The 13484-nt window shown below is 44.3% G+C and overlaps 1 protein-coding gene across 1 annotated transcript; it reads right to left on the bottom strand.

Moving 5' to 3' along the window:
* Positions 1-1973: 1973 nt before the first annotated feature.
* PGAM5 (PGAM family member 5, mitochondrial serine/threonine protein phosphatase) lies at positions 1974-11446 on the bottom strand (the record flags this gene model as incomplete). The annotated part of the gene is made up of 6 exons (XM_080355468.1): positions 1974-2329; positions 4185-4318; positions 4625-4713; positions 5453-5578; positions 7026-7204; positions 11172-11446. The coding sequence occupies 6 exons, from the start codon at positions 11444-11446 to the stop codon at positions 2179-2181; spliced, it is 954 nt and encodes a 317-aa protein (XP_080211594.1). The 3' UTR covers positions 1974-2178.
* Between the last annotated feature and the right edge of the window lie 2038 nt (positions 11447-13484).

Here is a 13484-nt window from a genome sequence, read left to right on the forward strand (position 1 = left end):
TGTGCACAACACTACTGAAGGCTTGAATGTCTTAGAATGTGTAAGAGAAAGGAAGTCTGAATGCTATAAAAATTATGTATTTAAAATTAAATTTCATACTTTCTCGCCATAACTTAAGTGCCACAGAAAATATCCATTTCTGTACAGGTGCAAAGAGTTGTTAAGAACCTATTTCTTGGCATGGGAGAGGTGGAGAAGAGTACGGATGTGAGAGGGTATGTGCATGCACCCATGTAAATAAAAATGCACGGGATTTTCACCCCAGCAGCTGTGGTGCTCCTCTGCCATGTGCGGTCAGTGAAACCGCCCTGGAACACAAAGGGCTGTGACCAGAGCCCAGCTGCCACCACTTGTGAGCTGCTCGTACACATTTCTGTGGATGATAATTAACTCTGAACAACTTACTAGTTTTTCCTTTTAACTCCAAATATCTGAAATGTAAAGTTGGTAAATGAACTGTTGCCCCAGTCAATGTAGGATCCCAAGACAGCTTGGCTGGCAGAGACACAGCAGGCCCTGAGCAGCACTTCAGCCACACGTTCTGGAGCAGATAGTTACACAGCTGCCCAACCCGAGAGACAAGGAAGAAAGACAGACCAGTTATTTTATTCAAAACTTTTTAAAAGTTAATAGACAAAAACTGATAAATTATTCTCGTTGCATCAATGAGAGACACGTCATGATGGTTTCCTCTTGCCCCCACAACTTGCACGACACAACGATCATGTTTTGTTCCCTACTAGCCCCATTTTCCTTGCAATGATCCTGATGTAGCAGTCCTTAACAAGCCCTTAAACCTTGTCTTGGGCATGTGCCATGATTTCACTTCATCCAGCTCTGACAGGAGCCAGCACAGGGTCTCAGCAACATCCTTGGTGCTAAGAGAACCGGCCAAACCAGTTACTTACATTTGCTATAGTGGTATGTGCTCTGGCACCAAGGCACGTGAGGCATATGGTGACATTTTTCAACATTCCAACTATTAAGTGAGGTAAGTTACTACACCAGGTTGGGTGCCAAAAGCCTTAACATGAAACGCTTCTGAGCCCTCCCTTCGTAACTGAACCCTAGTTCTCAGCCACTCCCTTTTTCCTAGCACAAGTCCCGCGATGTTGGAGCTGTACAGCGTTCTGCGCAGCAGCTGTACTGTGCCCTGGCCTACAGAAGCCAACCCACAGATATTTTTCACCATTTAGGCAAGTTTTAAGCAGCAGTTTGCTCCACTACTGCAGAACCTGTGACGTGAAATATCACTGCCTGGAATTGAGCGGTGTTATTTCTGTACTCTGAAAGGAAGATATTGACATCTACCAATCAATGGGAGCAAAGACTCTACTCCTCAAAAATGTGTGAGTCAGTAACTGGAAGCACATGCAGAAGACTGCTGCTTTCCTTCCATCTTACTGCTACAAACTCATCCCTATGTCCCTCTACAGCCCAAGTTTTAGTTAAATGCTTTATGAGACTGAAAACCACTGTCCAGAATAGCTTATGTACTTCCTGAGGATGGAGGAACGCTTCACATAAGGAGCAGTTAATTCTAGCACCACAGCTCTGAGGCAAATGTGGTTTTTTTACCCTCTTCGCTTTATGCTTACAAGATCCAGGCACAGTTTACAAGAGCTTTTTCAGACGGCTGAGGGGAACAATGACCACACAAACATACATCTTCATCAGCTTACAAAAGCTGAAGCTTTACCCCTCTGAACAGCAGAATACCCTGTTTGTCACTTCTTCTGCAAGAGCTGAAACAAGCTGCCATCGGCTTCAGTTTTACCTGCAGTGCAATACAAGGCTGTTCAGTTCCCACACCAATTGCTTTCCTGCACAAGAAAAATATCCACCGGAGCAAGCTTTGGTTATAGAAATTCACAGGCTGGGACAACAGTCAGTGCTCCTGCAACTGCTGAGCACAGAGACATTCAATCTCTTTGTATTCCAGAGCTGAATTCTGGGGAATACTTGAGGACTGGACAGCTTCAGGCTTACAAAGATTTCTTCTCTTCTGGGCTGAAAGGCAGATATGAGCATGTATGAAGGAGGCAAGAGGGCTAAAGGACATTTTTAAGACAGCATCACACCCCAACATAACAGATAAAAATCTAGTGGTACTGTAGCTGAATGTACTAGTGCAAAGAGACTAGAGGCAGCTCCTGGACAGCCATCAGTTTTGCTCATTCAGGTGCGCGTGATTTTATCTGGGGGCATGAAACCTGTGTCACCCAGTGTTCGAAGTGCCACTCTTCCATTCGGACGTATCACCAAGTGAGTTATACTGCCATTGTTAAGAGACATGCGCAGCCAGCCTTCTGGGGGGAACTGCAATGCTCTAGTGAAAAAAAAAGAGATAAAAAAGTTATTCATTCATAAGCAGTTATATTAACATGCCACTCACAGCATCACCTCCTGTTCCAGCTAACGCAAACAAAGAAAACTGTTGGTCATTCTGCAGCTTGCATGCAAATGATCCCCCAGTCAGCCTTGGGAAAAAGATTTTTCTTGTGCATCTGATATGAAAATGTAGCGTTGGTAACTGGACCAGTGCCAATAATGCACTTGCATAAGCAGAGTCCAGCAGATGGGTATGATTATTGTAGACAGGATTAATTCAAACTGACAGAAGGTGGAAACTCTAACGTAGACGGGCTGCTGGGAGCACTCTGAGCAACCTCGGAACAAACAGGATGACACACAGCACAGGCTCACTGCAGCACCACAAACCCTGTGCGGCTCAGGACCGGTAGAGAAGACGGCAGCACCTCAGTGGCCTCCTCCGCAGAACACAGGTGTTAAGTGGCAAACAGCGTGCTTTTATCCACTATTTTAGCCTTGTCAACATGGGCAGGTACATAACAAGAGCAGAGAGGAGGCAGATGGGAATTCCTTGTACTTGCCTGTATATGCCTATGGAATAAATTCACAAGAAGTACTCTTCATCAGCTATATTGTTCCCCAGTAGTGGCAAGGAAAAGTACCTCATGCTTTTTGTAGAAACACAGAATCACAGCTAGTCTCCAGCTACTCTAAAATTCCTAACAGGATAGCCTCGGCAGCTCAATCAATTCTAGTAAACAGCTGGAGAAAATATGAAGTTGTCTCAGACATATTTTGCCTCAGATAATGAGGAATAACTTGGTTTTGGCTCTCTGACAGTCTTTCAGAGAGGCTAAGAAACTGAGTAACAAACAGCTACAGTCAAGCTAGGTTCAAAGGGAACACTACATGGATTGTGGCCAATTGTGATATCAGATGGGCTGGAATGGAAGGCACAGAAGTTAAAAATAAGAGGGAAGAAACAGCAAAAAGCACATGGCTATTTCAGAAAAAGCCTAGGTAGCAGCAAGATGATCTCTCTTGGCACAGCAAAGAATTTCCTGTTTACCTGATCAATATTTTTAAGTATAGCAATTTTGAAGCATTCTAAAGCAGGCCACAGAGCAGAGAGGCTAGCATTTAACTAGCTCAGCTAAATAAAGCTCACTGAAATTGTTGTAGGTATTGATCAGATTAAAGTTTAATCACATCTGCCCTGCTCAAGACAAATGATATTACAGACAGAGTTTTGCTGATAGGGAAGAGGAATAAAACAGACTCAGCTGACTGGATACAGAGACAGGCAAAGATCCAGAACTGTTCTCTCCTTCATGAACAACCTTGATGATGGTGGAAAGATCCACTCTCCCCTCTAATCCAATACTGGATGTTATTGAAAAAACACACTAATAGAACTTGAACATAATACAAAAATTCCCATTAGTAAAGAATTCCCCAAACTACATCAATCATTCATTATATAAGATCAGATTCACATCACCTCTAGAAAGACACATCCAGATAGATGCTCTACTTGTTCTTTTCCAACAGGCATTGTCCTCAGGTTTATAGAAAGCAGAAGGAAATGGTACTAAAGAGACAGTTCGGATGTACAAAAAGGTTTCAATTTTCACCGATTTAGCCATTTTCACTTTAGAATTAGCACGAAAATATTCCAATTTTCAGATTTGTCCTCTATCTGCAATTCAGTCCTGTGATGGAACTGCAGAAGCATCTGCTCACAGTGCAGGCACAGATCTCCCACCACATCAAACAAGCCCAATCCACACATTGCTAACAGTGCCATACGCCAACGCGGACTTAGTAAAACCTTTTAAAGAACACAGATGGACAAGCGATCCAACACGTACCTGCACACGATATAGCGGATCACGTTGGCATGGCAGACAAAGATCTCGTAGCTGTCTTCTTCCTGCTTCGCATCAGCTCTATGAATGAAGTTTCGAAAAGCAGCCTCAATTCGAGCTCCATCTTCGTAATACTGCTAATGGCACAGAGTTCAGAGTTAAACACAGCTCAGAGCAGTGTGTGCCACTCTGCATCTGCAGATGGGCTGCAGCCTCTAAAGAGCCCTTCTTGACAGGGATGCACGCTTGAGGCTGAACTAATACTTAAAGACTGTAAATGATTTTAACTGTTCTGTATACTTATCAGGGAGGAGAAGAGTATGCAATTATCTAAGGTCTAAGATAAAAAGCATCAGCTCAGACACTGCAAGTTATTGCCACTGTCAATATAAAGTATATTAAAACCAAAACCAACACAGAGAAAAAAAAAAGTAAAAAGTTACCACAGCTTCTGGTTTCCAGTGAGAGACTGGAGGATCTGGTTCTATAGGTGCTCCCTCTCTCAGCAGATCAGTGCTGATTTTTTTGACTCCTGAAATATTAAATATTCATTCAGAAAGGAGTTCTTACTTCTCCTGCCACTGCAAACAGGCCCACAACTCTACAATCAATAAATTTTTCATATTCTTTCTTCAAGAAAGTCTTCCTCTGCTTCCTAAAGACCATTTTAATCTACACACTTCCTACCAAGGGGTGTGAAACTCTCCATCACAACTGTTTTGTTGTCAGCAAGACAAAGTTTATTCCAACTGAGAACAGTCAGACCAGCTTGGCACAGCAGGTCGAGTCTTCCCAGTCTGCTGCTCTTTGAAGAAACACACTTGCAAGGATGTTAATCTAAAGCTGTTTGTCAGCTAGTGCATACTGCTAATTAATGCTAAAGCTACACAGAAGGGCCTGTTAACTAACCCAGCCAGCATCACTACAAGAACTGGAGCGTATGATCCTCCTCTCCCCTGTGCTATTGCCCCCGAGACAGAGGACTGAGCCAATCCTGCTGATCTCTGAGAGTCTTTGCTTTACAAAATGCCTCCATGCAGAGCAATCAGCAGAGTTCTGTCTGAGAGTCAGTCAGAGGGGCAGATCCCTCTTGTATTTCTCAAGATAAACTGGAAATAAGCAGAATTAGGGTTGTCAGTTTCTTTGCAAATTCATATTCACACAGGGCTAGAATCTGGCTAACATCTCAACCTTAAAGACAAGCTTAGAATTCTACTGGATGAAGTTTTAAGGATCAGAAAACAATGAAAAATTAAAGGAAGTAACTTTACCTGGGAGATGTTTGCTTATAATTTCAGTTGTTTCAGTTGCTCTAGTCATGGAGGAGTGGATAATCTGATCAAATTTTAATCCCAAGCTTGCCAGCCTTTGTCCAGTCAGTTCAGCCTGCTCTCGACCTTAAAAATGATATTCATCATATAAACTGGTGACACTCACGTAAACACCTCACACAAACTACCAAAAAAGTTGTACGGTGGAAATAAAAGGTCTCCATTGATGTCAGGTTTTGTTCCTTTCAAAAAGTAATCAGAAAACATTTTTACCAGAGTCACTACTTATTCAGATCAAGCTTACCTGCTGGATAATTTCAAGTTGCATTTCTATCGGCAGGAAAAGTTAGAGGAGTTTTGTTTGGTTGTTCGTTCTGGAGGTTGTTTGTTTGTTTTATTTTAAAATATATACATAAAAACCTTGAGAGCCTTTCACTGAAGTATTCAATATCCCTGCTTGCCCCATCCCAAGGGAGCCACTTCCAATCAAAGCCAGCACTACCCAAGCCATCTGCCATCTCTCTGTTCCGGGAGCACAGAAGAGGAGACCGTGTCAAACAGATCCATTCAGACCTGACAGTGCTTTTTTTCATAAAGGCAACATCACCTTGGAACAGTCAAGAACCACAGCATGTGGATACCCTAGGGAAGGCTTTATTCCGTTTTTCAGGTTGGTAGGTGAAAAGACAGCAGACAGTTTAAGTAATTTATCCAAGGCACAGGATGAGACAGGATTAAGATTATACTTTGTTATCACCTTAAGATAGCATCTTAGTCCTAAAATTAGCATTTCCCTCCTGTTTGCACACTGGTGTTTAAGACTTGAGGGGGGAAAGAATGACTTTTCTACTAAACATTTGACACCAGACTTCCAAAACTCAAAGCAGCACTGCACAGCAATTCTTCCCCTCTCAGAACAGTATTGGCATGCATAGAATCAAGAAAGTGTCCACTGCTTTTCAAGCACACTATTGAAGTAATACTAATTAACATTTGAGACCTAGTCGCTGGATCAATTAATTAAGACAGACAGAAGTTATCCTCATTTCATGTAACTGATTAGCTGTATTCCCAGGAACAGTGCATAGTAGCAAATGTGAAACGTATTTAATTATAAACACTCCAACTGAAAGGAAAGTCAGGGGTATTTTTTTTAATAAATCAGCAAAATTAACAACAGAAACACAAACCACCTTTTAAGATAAATCTATCCCAAAGTTAGTCATGGAGCAAACTTTAAAAGTTTAGCCTTGGGGAATTATGTCAGCTAGCAAGAAAATGTGCTCAAGCAACCTTAAGATAATTGAAAATATCCTTTGTGAAGTTTCTTTATAACTGAGTGTGTTTAGAACATGGTAAAGCAGGTTTTAATGTTTGGATTTAGAAGATCAAAAATAGAAAAAGCAAACTTATTCATGACACCTTTCTGCCACAGAGGATCCATGAAGTGGATTAAGGTTTGGCAGTGAGACCCAGAGCAGAGCTCAGTTACCAACCTGTACTCATCAGGACAGCAGCAAGTGAAAAATGATTTTCTCAAAGTGCAAAGTACGATGCTTCTAGTTATACATACCAAGTGGGGTAAGAGTTCTGTCCTTATCAGCCCGGCCATCCAAATTATATTGAGAATGACGGATAAGGAATATGTGCCTGGTGGCTTTTGCTTTGCAGTGATCTAAGCGTGAGGCAAGTTCTTCTTCCCCGGTTTCTTCATTTTTCTTTTTGAGGTTGATAAGAGCCAGTGGTTCACGTCTAAACAAACACAATTTAAATGTCATTTTTAGATAGAGAAGATTTACAGATGGGTAGTCTTCCCTTAGTTCTGGCTATAGCTGAAATACTAAAATTGACTATTTAGCCATTTATATCACAAAACTGATGCAAACTATTGTGCAAAAGCTATTAAAAAAAAGCTTCAATTAAAACAACAACAAAAACAACAGTTAATGCTGTAGGTTAAAAGGCGTTACTGACACAGACAAATTTGCTGTTCAGTAACAGCCACCTCTCAGTTCACTCCTGGGGAAAAAAAGCAACAAACACAACAGAAAAATCATAATGCAAACTGATGGCGTACACTAAAACATGAAAGCTGAAGTCTGTCTGGACAAGATCATAAACACTACCAGAGACTTTATGTTCAAATTCCTGCCGATTCAATGGTTGTTCTTTGGATTTTCATTGATTTTGTCACAGGTGTAATGGTAGGCTTTTTGACAAGAAAAACTAACCGTGAATGATGCTGAGGAAGCAAGGAAGAGGTGTTGACTGATCATAAAGGTAAGGAAATGTTCTGTATCTAAAAGGCCCTGTGAAAACACCTAAAAAATTTGCACTTCATCAATTGCATTTACATCAAATGACTAAAAAAAACCAAACAAAAAATCCAAACCAAACAATATCCTAGAAAGACTCCAACGTTCTGCAGTGCACGCCGAGAATTATTTTGTGTTTTAAATTAACCAGGTCACATCAGGTCTCTCCAGCAACATTTATTTTTCAGCCTGGAGCGTTCACTTACCCTTTCATCTTTTTCATCACTCTCTCCCCTCATGCCACTTTAATCTTCCTTCCATGCTGTCAGGCCGCACCCCATCACCCCCCTGCACCCCATCACCTTCCCTCTCGCACATCGCCCCGACAGCTCATCCAGCTCCTCAAGAGGCACCGAGGATTTTCCCCTCCCTCCTCCGGTGTCATGGATCAGTGCCACAGATCTGCTGCTGCCGACACCAACACTGCACTATCATCACCAATCCGGCCCAAATCGCCCACGGATTAGTCTTCTAGTCCCCCATACAGATCCTCCACCCCGTTAATACAAATCCTTTTGCTATGTCTCCCCAGCTCAGAGCATAAATCCTCTCCTTTGATCTCATAGCTAAAGAACAGTTAATTTATTTAATTCATACCAGATGTCACTTCTTCCATTATAATAATTATACTTTATTTGTTTATGGATTTTCAATCAAGAACCTAATTTGTACTCAGTTTGAGACAAACTAATTTGGTCATAGAAAACTGCTGCTTCACATACCTATTTCTACAGTTCACCACAAGATTGTTTTTTAAAAGCCCTGCATCCATTTTGCTCTAGCAAAGACATGATTTCTGTCAAACAGTGAAGCTCAACACACTCCTCAGGCTGTTAACACCGTTCAGTGAGGCATTAAAAATGAAACAACAGTCAAATAACAAGAAGTTTCATTGCTATTTCATGGGATACTTCTTTTGATTCAGTAGAAACTATATTGCTGGAAAGATCCATTAGGAGAATAGAAAAAATGTCTGAAAAATTCAAGCACATTTGTAAAGTAACATAGGGATTAACTCATCCTACGGTAGGAACACGTAGCAAGACATGCCTGAGTGGAAATCCTGCACTCTCCCCTCCGGCACCTCAGAAGTTATTCAATGGTAATATGTGCTCTGAAAAGCACCAGCTGCATTAACGAGTCATGACAAGATAACCAAGCTTAACAATATTTTTAGCATAAGCTAGTTTTAGAAAGTTTATGAGCAGGAAAACTTTTAATACTACTAAGACTTAACTTCAGTAGGTTCTTTAAGGCCGCTGACACTCAGAAGCTGACAAATTCTGTTTTCTGCATTCCCTTATAAAAAACAAAATCACCCAAGATTGTAGCTGGACAGAACTTCGCTAAAAAGCAGTGGCAGTGTCAGGAACCACATTTAAACCCAACTAAAATAAAAGTATCACTTAATCCATGACAACCCCCTTTTCACCTGCGTGTCACTGAAACATGTTAGTCAGCCCGACAAATGTCTTCACTCTGGTAACATACTTTGAAATCCAGGTATTTATAGGTTTATTTCTAAGAAAACTAATTACAAGAACCATTCAGAAAATATAGGAAGGTACATGCAGCCCAGAAATTTAGAAAATAATTCAAAGCCTCCCTACCCCATCCCACACCAAGCTTTCCAGGGAACAGAAGCTTTATTAGAACTAAGTATTTTACATGAATGAAGCTATATCTAGTCTTGTCCAAGAACTGAGCTGTACAATTCCTGTGCAGGTGGCACAGACCAATGGAACATCCTAGGTGTAGCATCATATCAGATCAAGGAAGTTTGAAAACAAGGTATTTGCATTCTTTTGTTTCAAACCTGAAAAGCCATCAGTCGTTAATAGTGTAATACCTGCTTATTTGCTCCTGATTTGACTTTGTAAAACATTCCTCGCCCCCAAAGAGAAGCGGTCAGATGCTCTGTGTATCTATAAGCCATTTAATAACTTTACATGTTAAGTGTTTCTGCCAACATCATCCAAAAATCAATATTAAGACTTCAACCAGGTGTGGGCCAAAGCCACACTAAACCAATTGGTAGACACCACACAGCAGAAAACTAAAATTGATCTGTGCTAATATATTTACATAATACATTTCCACTGTTTGCACACTATGATAAACGGCAATACACTACACTAACTTTAACTGCTAGTAACTTGTTATCTAGCAGTATTTGTTCAGGCACTTGGGACAGCTACATCACTTATACCACAATCTCTACTTCCTGAATTAGCTAAAAAAAATGTTATATGAGTCTGAAAGTACTTCAGAATCCCTGAAGAAAATCAACCATTTTGCTGAACTTGAAAGGCCTGGATCTGCAACTGAACAAGCTTTAGCACCTCCCTCTGTACAACTGCTTAACCAGGTACAACCTTATTTAGAGAAAATCCTTGGTTTATAATTAAGGTGTACATAGTCCTATTTATATGAGCATTTGATTCTGTAGCATCTCAAAAATCAAAGCAAGATGCATTATACAACAAAAATCTGTTAGTGCTTAAGTTTGGATTTACTACGATTAAACTGGAGCCTGACATATGTGTCCCTGGGGAGATAATTCTACCAGACAGAAGCTAAATGAGCCAAACCTCAATACAGATATTTGTACATCCTAATTAAAGAACCAGAAAAAAATGTAGTTAACCCTTGGGTGAACGTATTTCAACACTGAAAAACACAAGTCAGGTTCAAATCAACGTTACAAGGATTTACAAACACCAACTCGCAGGGTCACGGCCAACACGAGCAGCAGGCCTGACACACGCCCAGCACATGCAATGCTGTTCATCCACAAGGGTGCTCCTATTGAACACAAAAATCTTGGTGCAGACATAAAGTGATACTGAGATATGGCTAACACCCATGTTTAAAAAAACACAGGCACATCTACACATTTATCACAAGCTAAGGCTTTGCAGTCTCACTGCATGGAAGCGTTAGAACGAAGGGATCTGCACATCTTCTCACGGGGAAAGTCTCTGAACTACCTAAAGCAAAACACAGTGAGGGCATCCCCCTTCAGAGCGCACAGGTGCCCCAGAATGTCAAGAATTTTCAAGGAGAATCAAGAATTTCAACAGCATTCTGCTTTGAACAGCCTAGCACCTCAGATTTCACTTGGCAAAGGGTGCTGTGGATTCTCTGCCCCCGGGCTCGGATGGGCCGCGGGTGAAGGCTCCGGCCGCTCCCGCGGGGCAGCCCGGGCCCTGCCTGTTCCCGCCGCGGGGCGCTCGCCCCCGCAGCCGCGCTCCCAGGGGCGTCCACCGGCAGCTCCCGCCGCCCCACGGCTGTCGGTGCCTCCGGGCCCCTCGGCACGGCCACCCGAGAGCAGGTCCCACCCGAGAGCGGGTCCCACTCGGGCGGGCAGGGAGCCGCGGCCACCTCAGCCCCGCGGCGCTCACCTGTCCCAGTTGCTGTCCCAGTAGCCGCCGGTCCCGGCGGGTCTCTCGATCCAGCCGGGGGCCGGCGGGCAGGAGGCGGCGGCGGGCGGCAGCAGCAGCAAACCCGGCGGCGCGGCGGACGCGGAGGGAACGGCGGCGGGAGCAGCAGAGCCCCCCGGGCGCGGCTCGGCGTCGCCGACCCGAGCCGGCTGCTTGCCCACGGCCACGGCGGAGAAGAGCACGGAGCCGCCGGCCAGCCCGCAGGCGGCCAGCGCCAGGGCGCGGCGGAACGACATGGCGGGCCGCGTGCCCCCTCAGCCCCGCGCCACCCGCCCAGCGCGCGCCCCGCCCCGGACGGCGCGCGGCGTGGGGCAAGATTCCTCCGCGAAGGGACGGGACGGGCGGCGGGAGCGGCAGCTGCTCTCGCTGCGCCTGGGGGCTGAGCCCGGCTGAGCCCCAGCCCTGGGCCTGTCCTCCGGGCAGCCTGAGCTCTGCCTCCCTCAGCCGCGCTGCTCAGGCGTCCAGTCGGAGCGGCCGATCCTGCCTGGCCAGCCGAGAGCTGTTTTGTGCCCCAGCCTGGTGGCGGGCAGCCCGGTACGGGCTGTGCAGGGAGATAACTGCTGGAGAGAGTCCAGCGCAGCCACGAGATGCTGAAGGGAGTGGAGCATCTCCCGTGTGAGGAAAGGCTGAGGGAGCTGGGGCTCTGGAGCTTGGAAAAGAGGAGACTGAGGGGTGACCTTATTAATGTTTACAGACATATAAAGGGTGAGTGTCAGGAGGATGGAGCCAGGCTCTTCTTGGTGACAACCAACGGACAAGGGGTAATGGGTTCAAACTGGAACACAGGAGGTTCCACTTAAATTTGAGAAGAAACTTCTTCTCAGTGAGGGTGGCAGACACTGGCCCAGGCTGCCCAGGAAGGTTGTGGAGTCTCCTTCTCTGGAGACATTCAAACCCACCTGGACACCTTCCTGTGTGACCTCATCTGGGTGTCTCATTTGCTCCATGGGGGGATTGGACTGGATGAGCTTTCCAGGTCCCTTCCAATCCCTGACATTCTATGATTCTATGACACCCAGCCCTGCCTGGTTTTAACCACCTAATGGGGGTGCCAGCGTGAGCGCTCCGCTTGCACGAATGGGAGGCTGCAACTTCCATGGGTAAAGACACATCATATTTAGTTACGAGCCCTGAGTTGACTTACAGAGGAATTGGTCTCATGCAGTCTGCATGGGTTCCTGATGCTGGAAACAGAATGTGGGTTTGGGGAAGTACAAGTGCCCATCAGTCAGCTGCCCGCAGCAGAACTGGCTGCACCAGGGCGGCCATTCCCATCCTCACAGCGTACAAAGGAGACTCCTTTGAGAAGCAACATCTCAGGGTAGCTCCACCAGCATTACATCGTACAGAAGAAACTATGTGGTCAAACTGGAATGTTAATTGTCGTTAGATCAGCAATAGTACTGCCATAATAACCTTGCAACAGAAGCCTTGGGGAAAGAGAAGCATCTGAAATTAAGCACTGATTTCTACCTGTTAAATTCAGCAGTTTGCAGGGAACTGGTGGATGTTCCAGATTCCATTACTCAGCCTTTGCACATTTAATTACACATTCTTATCATTCCTGTCCACCTGTTCAAACTTCACCTCCCTACCCCCATTCCCCACACCACAAATTGCACTATTTGCATTATCCCACCAACACGCCAGCTGGGTACACAGCTTCCAACAGCAGATTTCAATCAATGTGACTCCAGAACAACTGAAAATAGAGTCTGTTCCCTCCCCCAAGCACACAGGGGTCTGTTCTGCTGAGCTGTGGTGCTTACAGCTCCTTTGTTCTGTGGGACAAGGACGCTGTGCCTGCCCAAAAGAAAATTGTCCTTCTGCTGAAGAAGTTAAACCATTTCCAGCTTTCCCGGCCGAGTGTCTTTCCCCTGTCCACCACTTTGTGTCTCTGTCTCACACATAGACGGTGCAGACAGAGAAACAGAGCTGACTGTAGTACAGTTCTTTGGCTCCAAGACGTTTTACACATCAACAGTGGCCCCAGGGGACAGACAAGTGAATCACAGACCCTAATGAAAATTTGCTACAGACTGGATTTTTTTCCTCCCGTCCTTTATCCTTCTTGGCACCTCATTCCCTATATTTAAGGTACTCAGCTTTGTTTCTTTCTGTATAGCTTTAAAATTTTAATTTTATTATTTTTCTTTAGTTTACCTTGGAAATATTAGCCCTTATCATAGAAGCAGGTGTGTGTATTTCTACTGTGTATGTTCTTTCATAGTAAAAGCCCAGAAGGAAAGAGTTTCTTTTCAAAACGTCACACCC

This window comes from Nesoenas mayeri (assembly GCF_963082525.1).
Source record: "Nesoenas mayeri genome assembly, chromosome: 17".
Lineage (NCBI taxonomy): Eukaryota > Metazoa > Chordata > Aves > Columbiformes > Columbidae > Nesoenas > Nesoenas mayeri.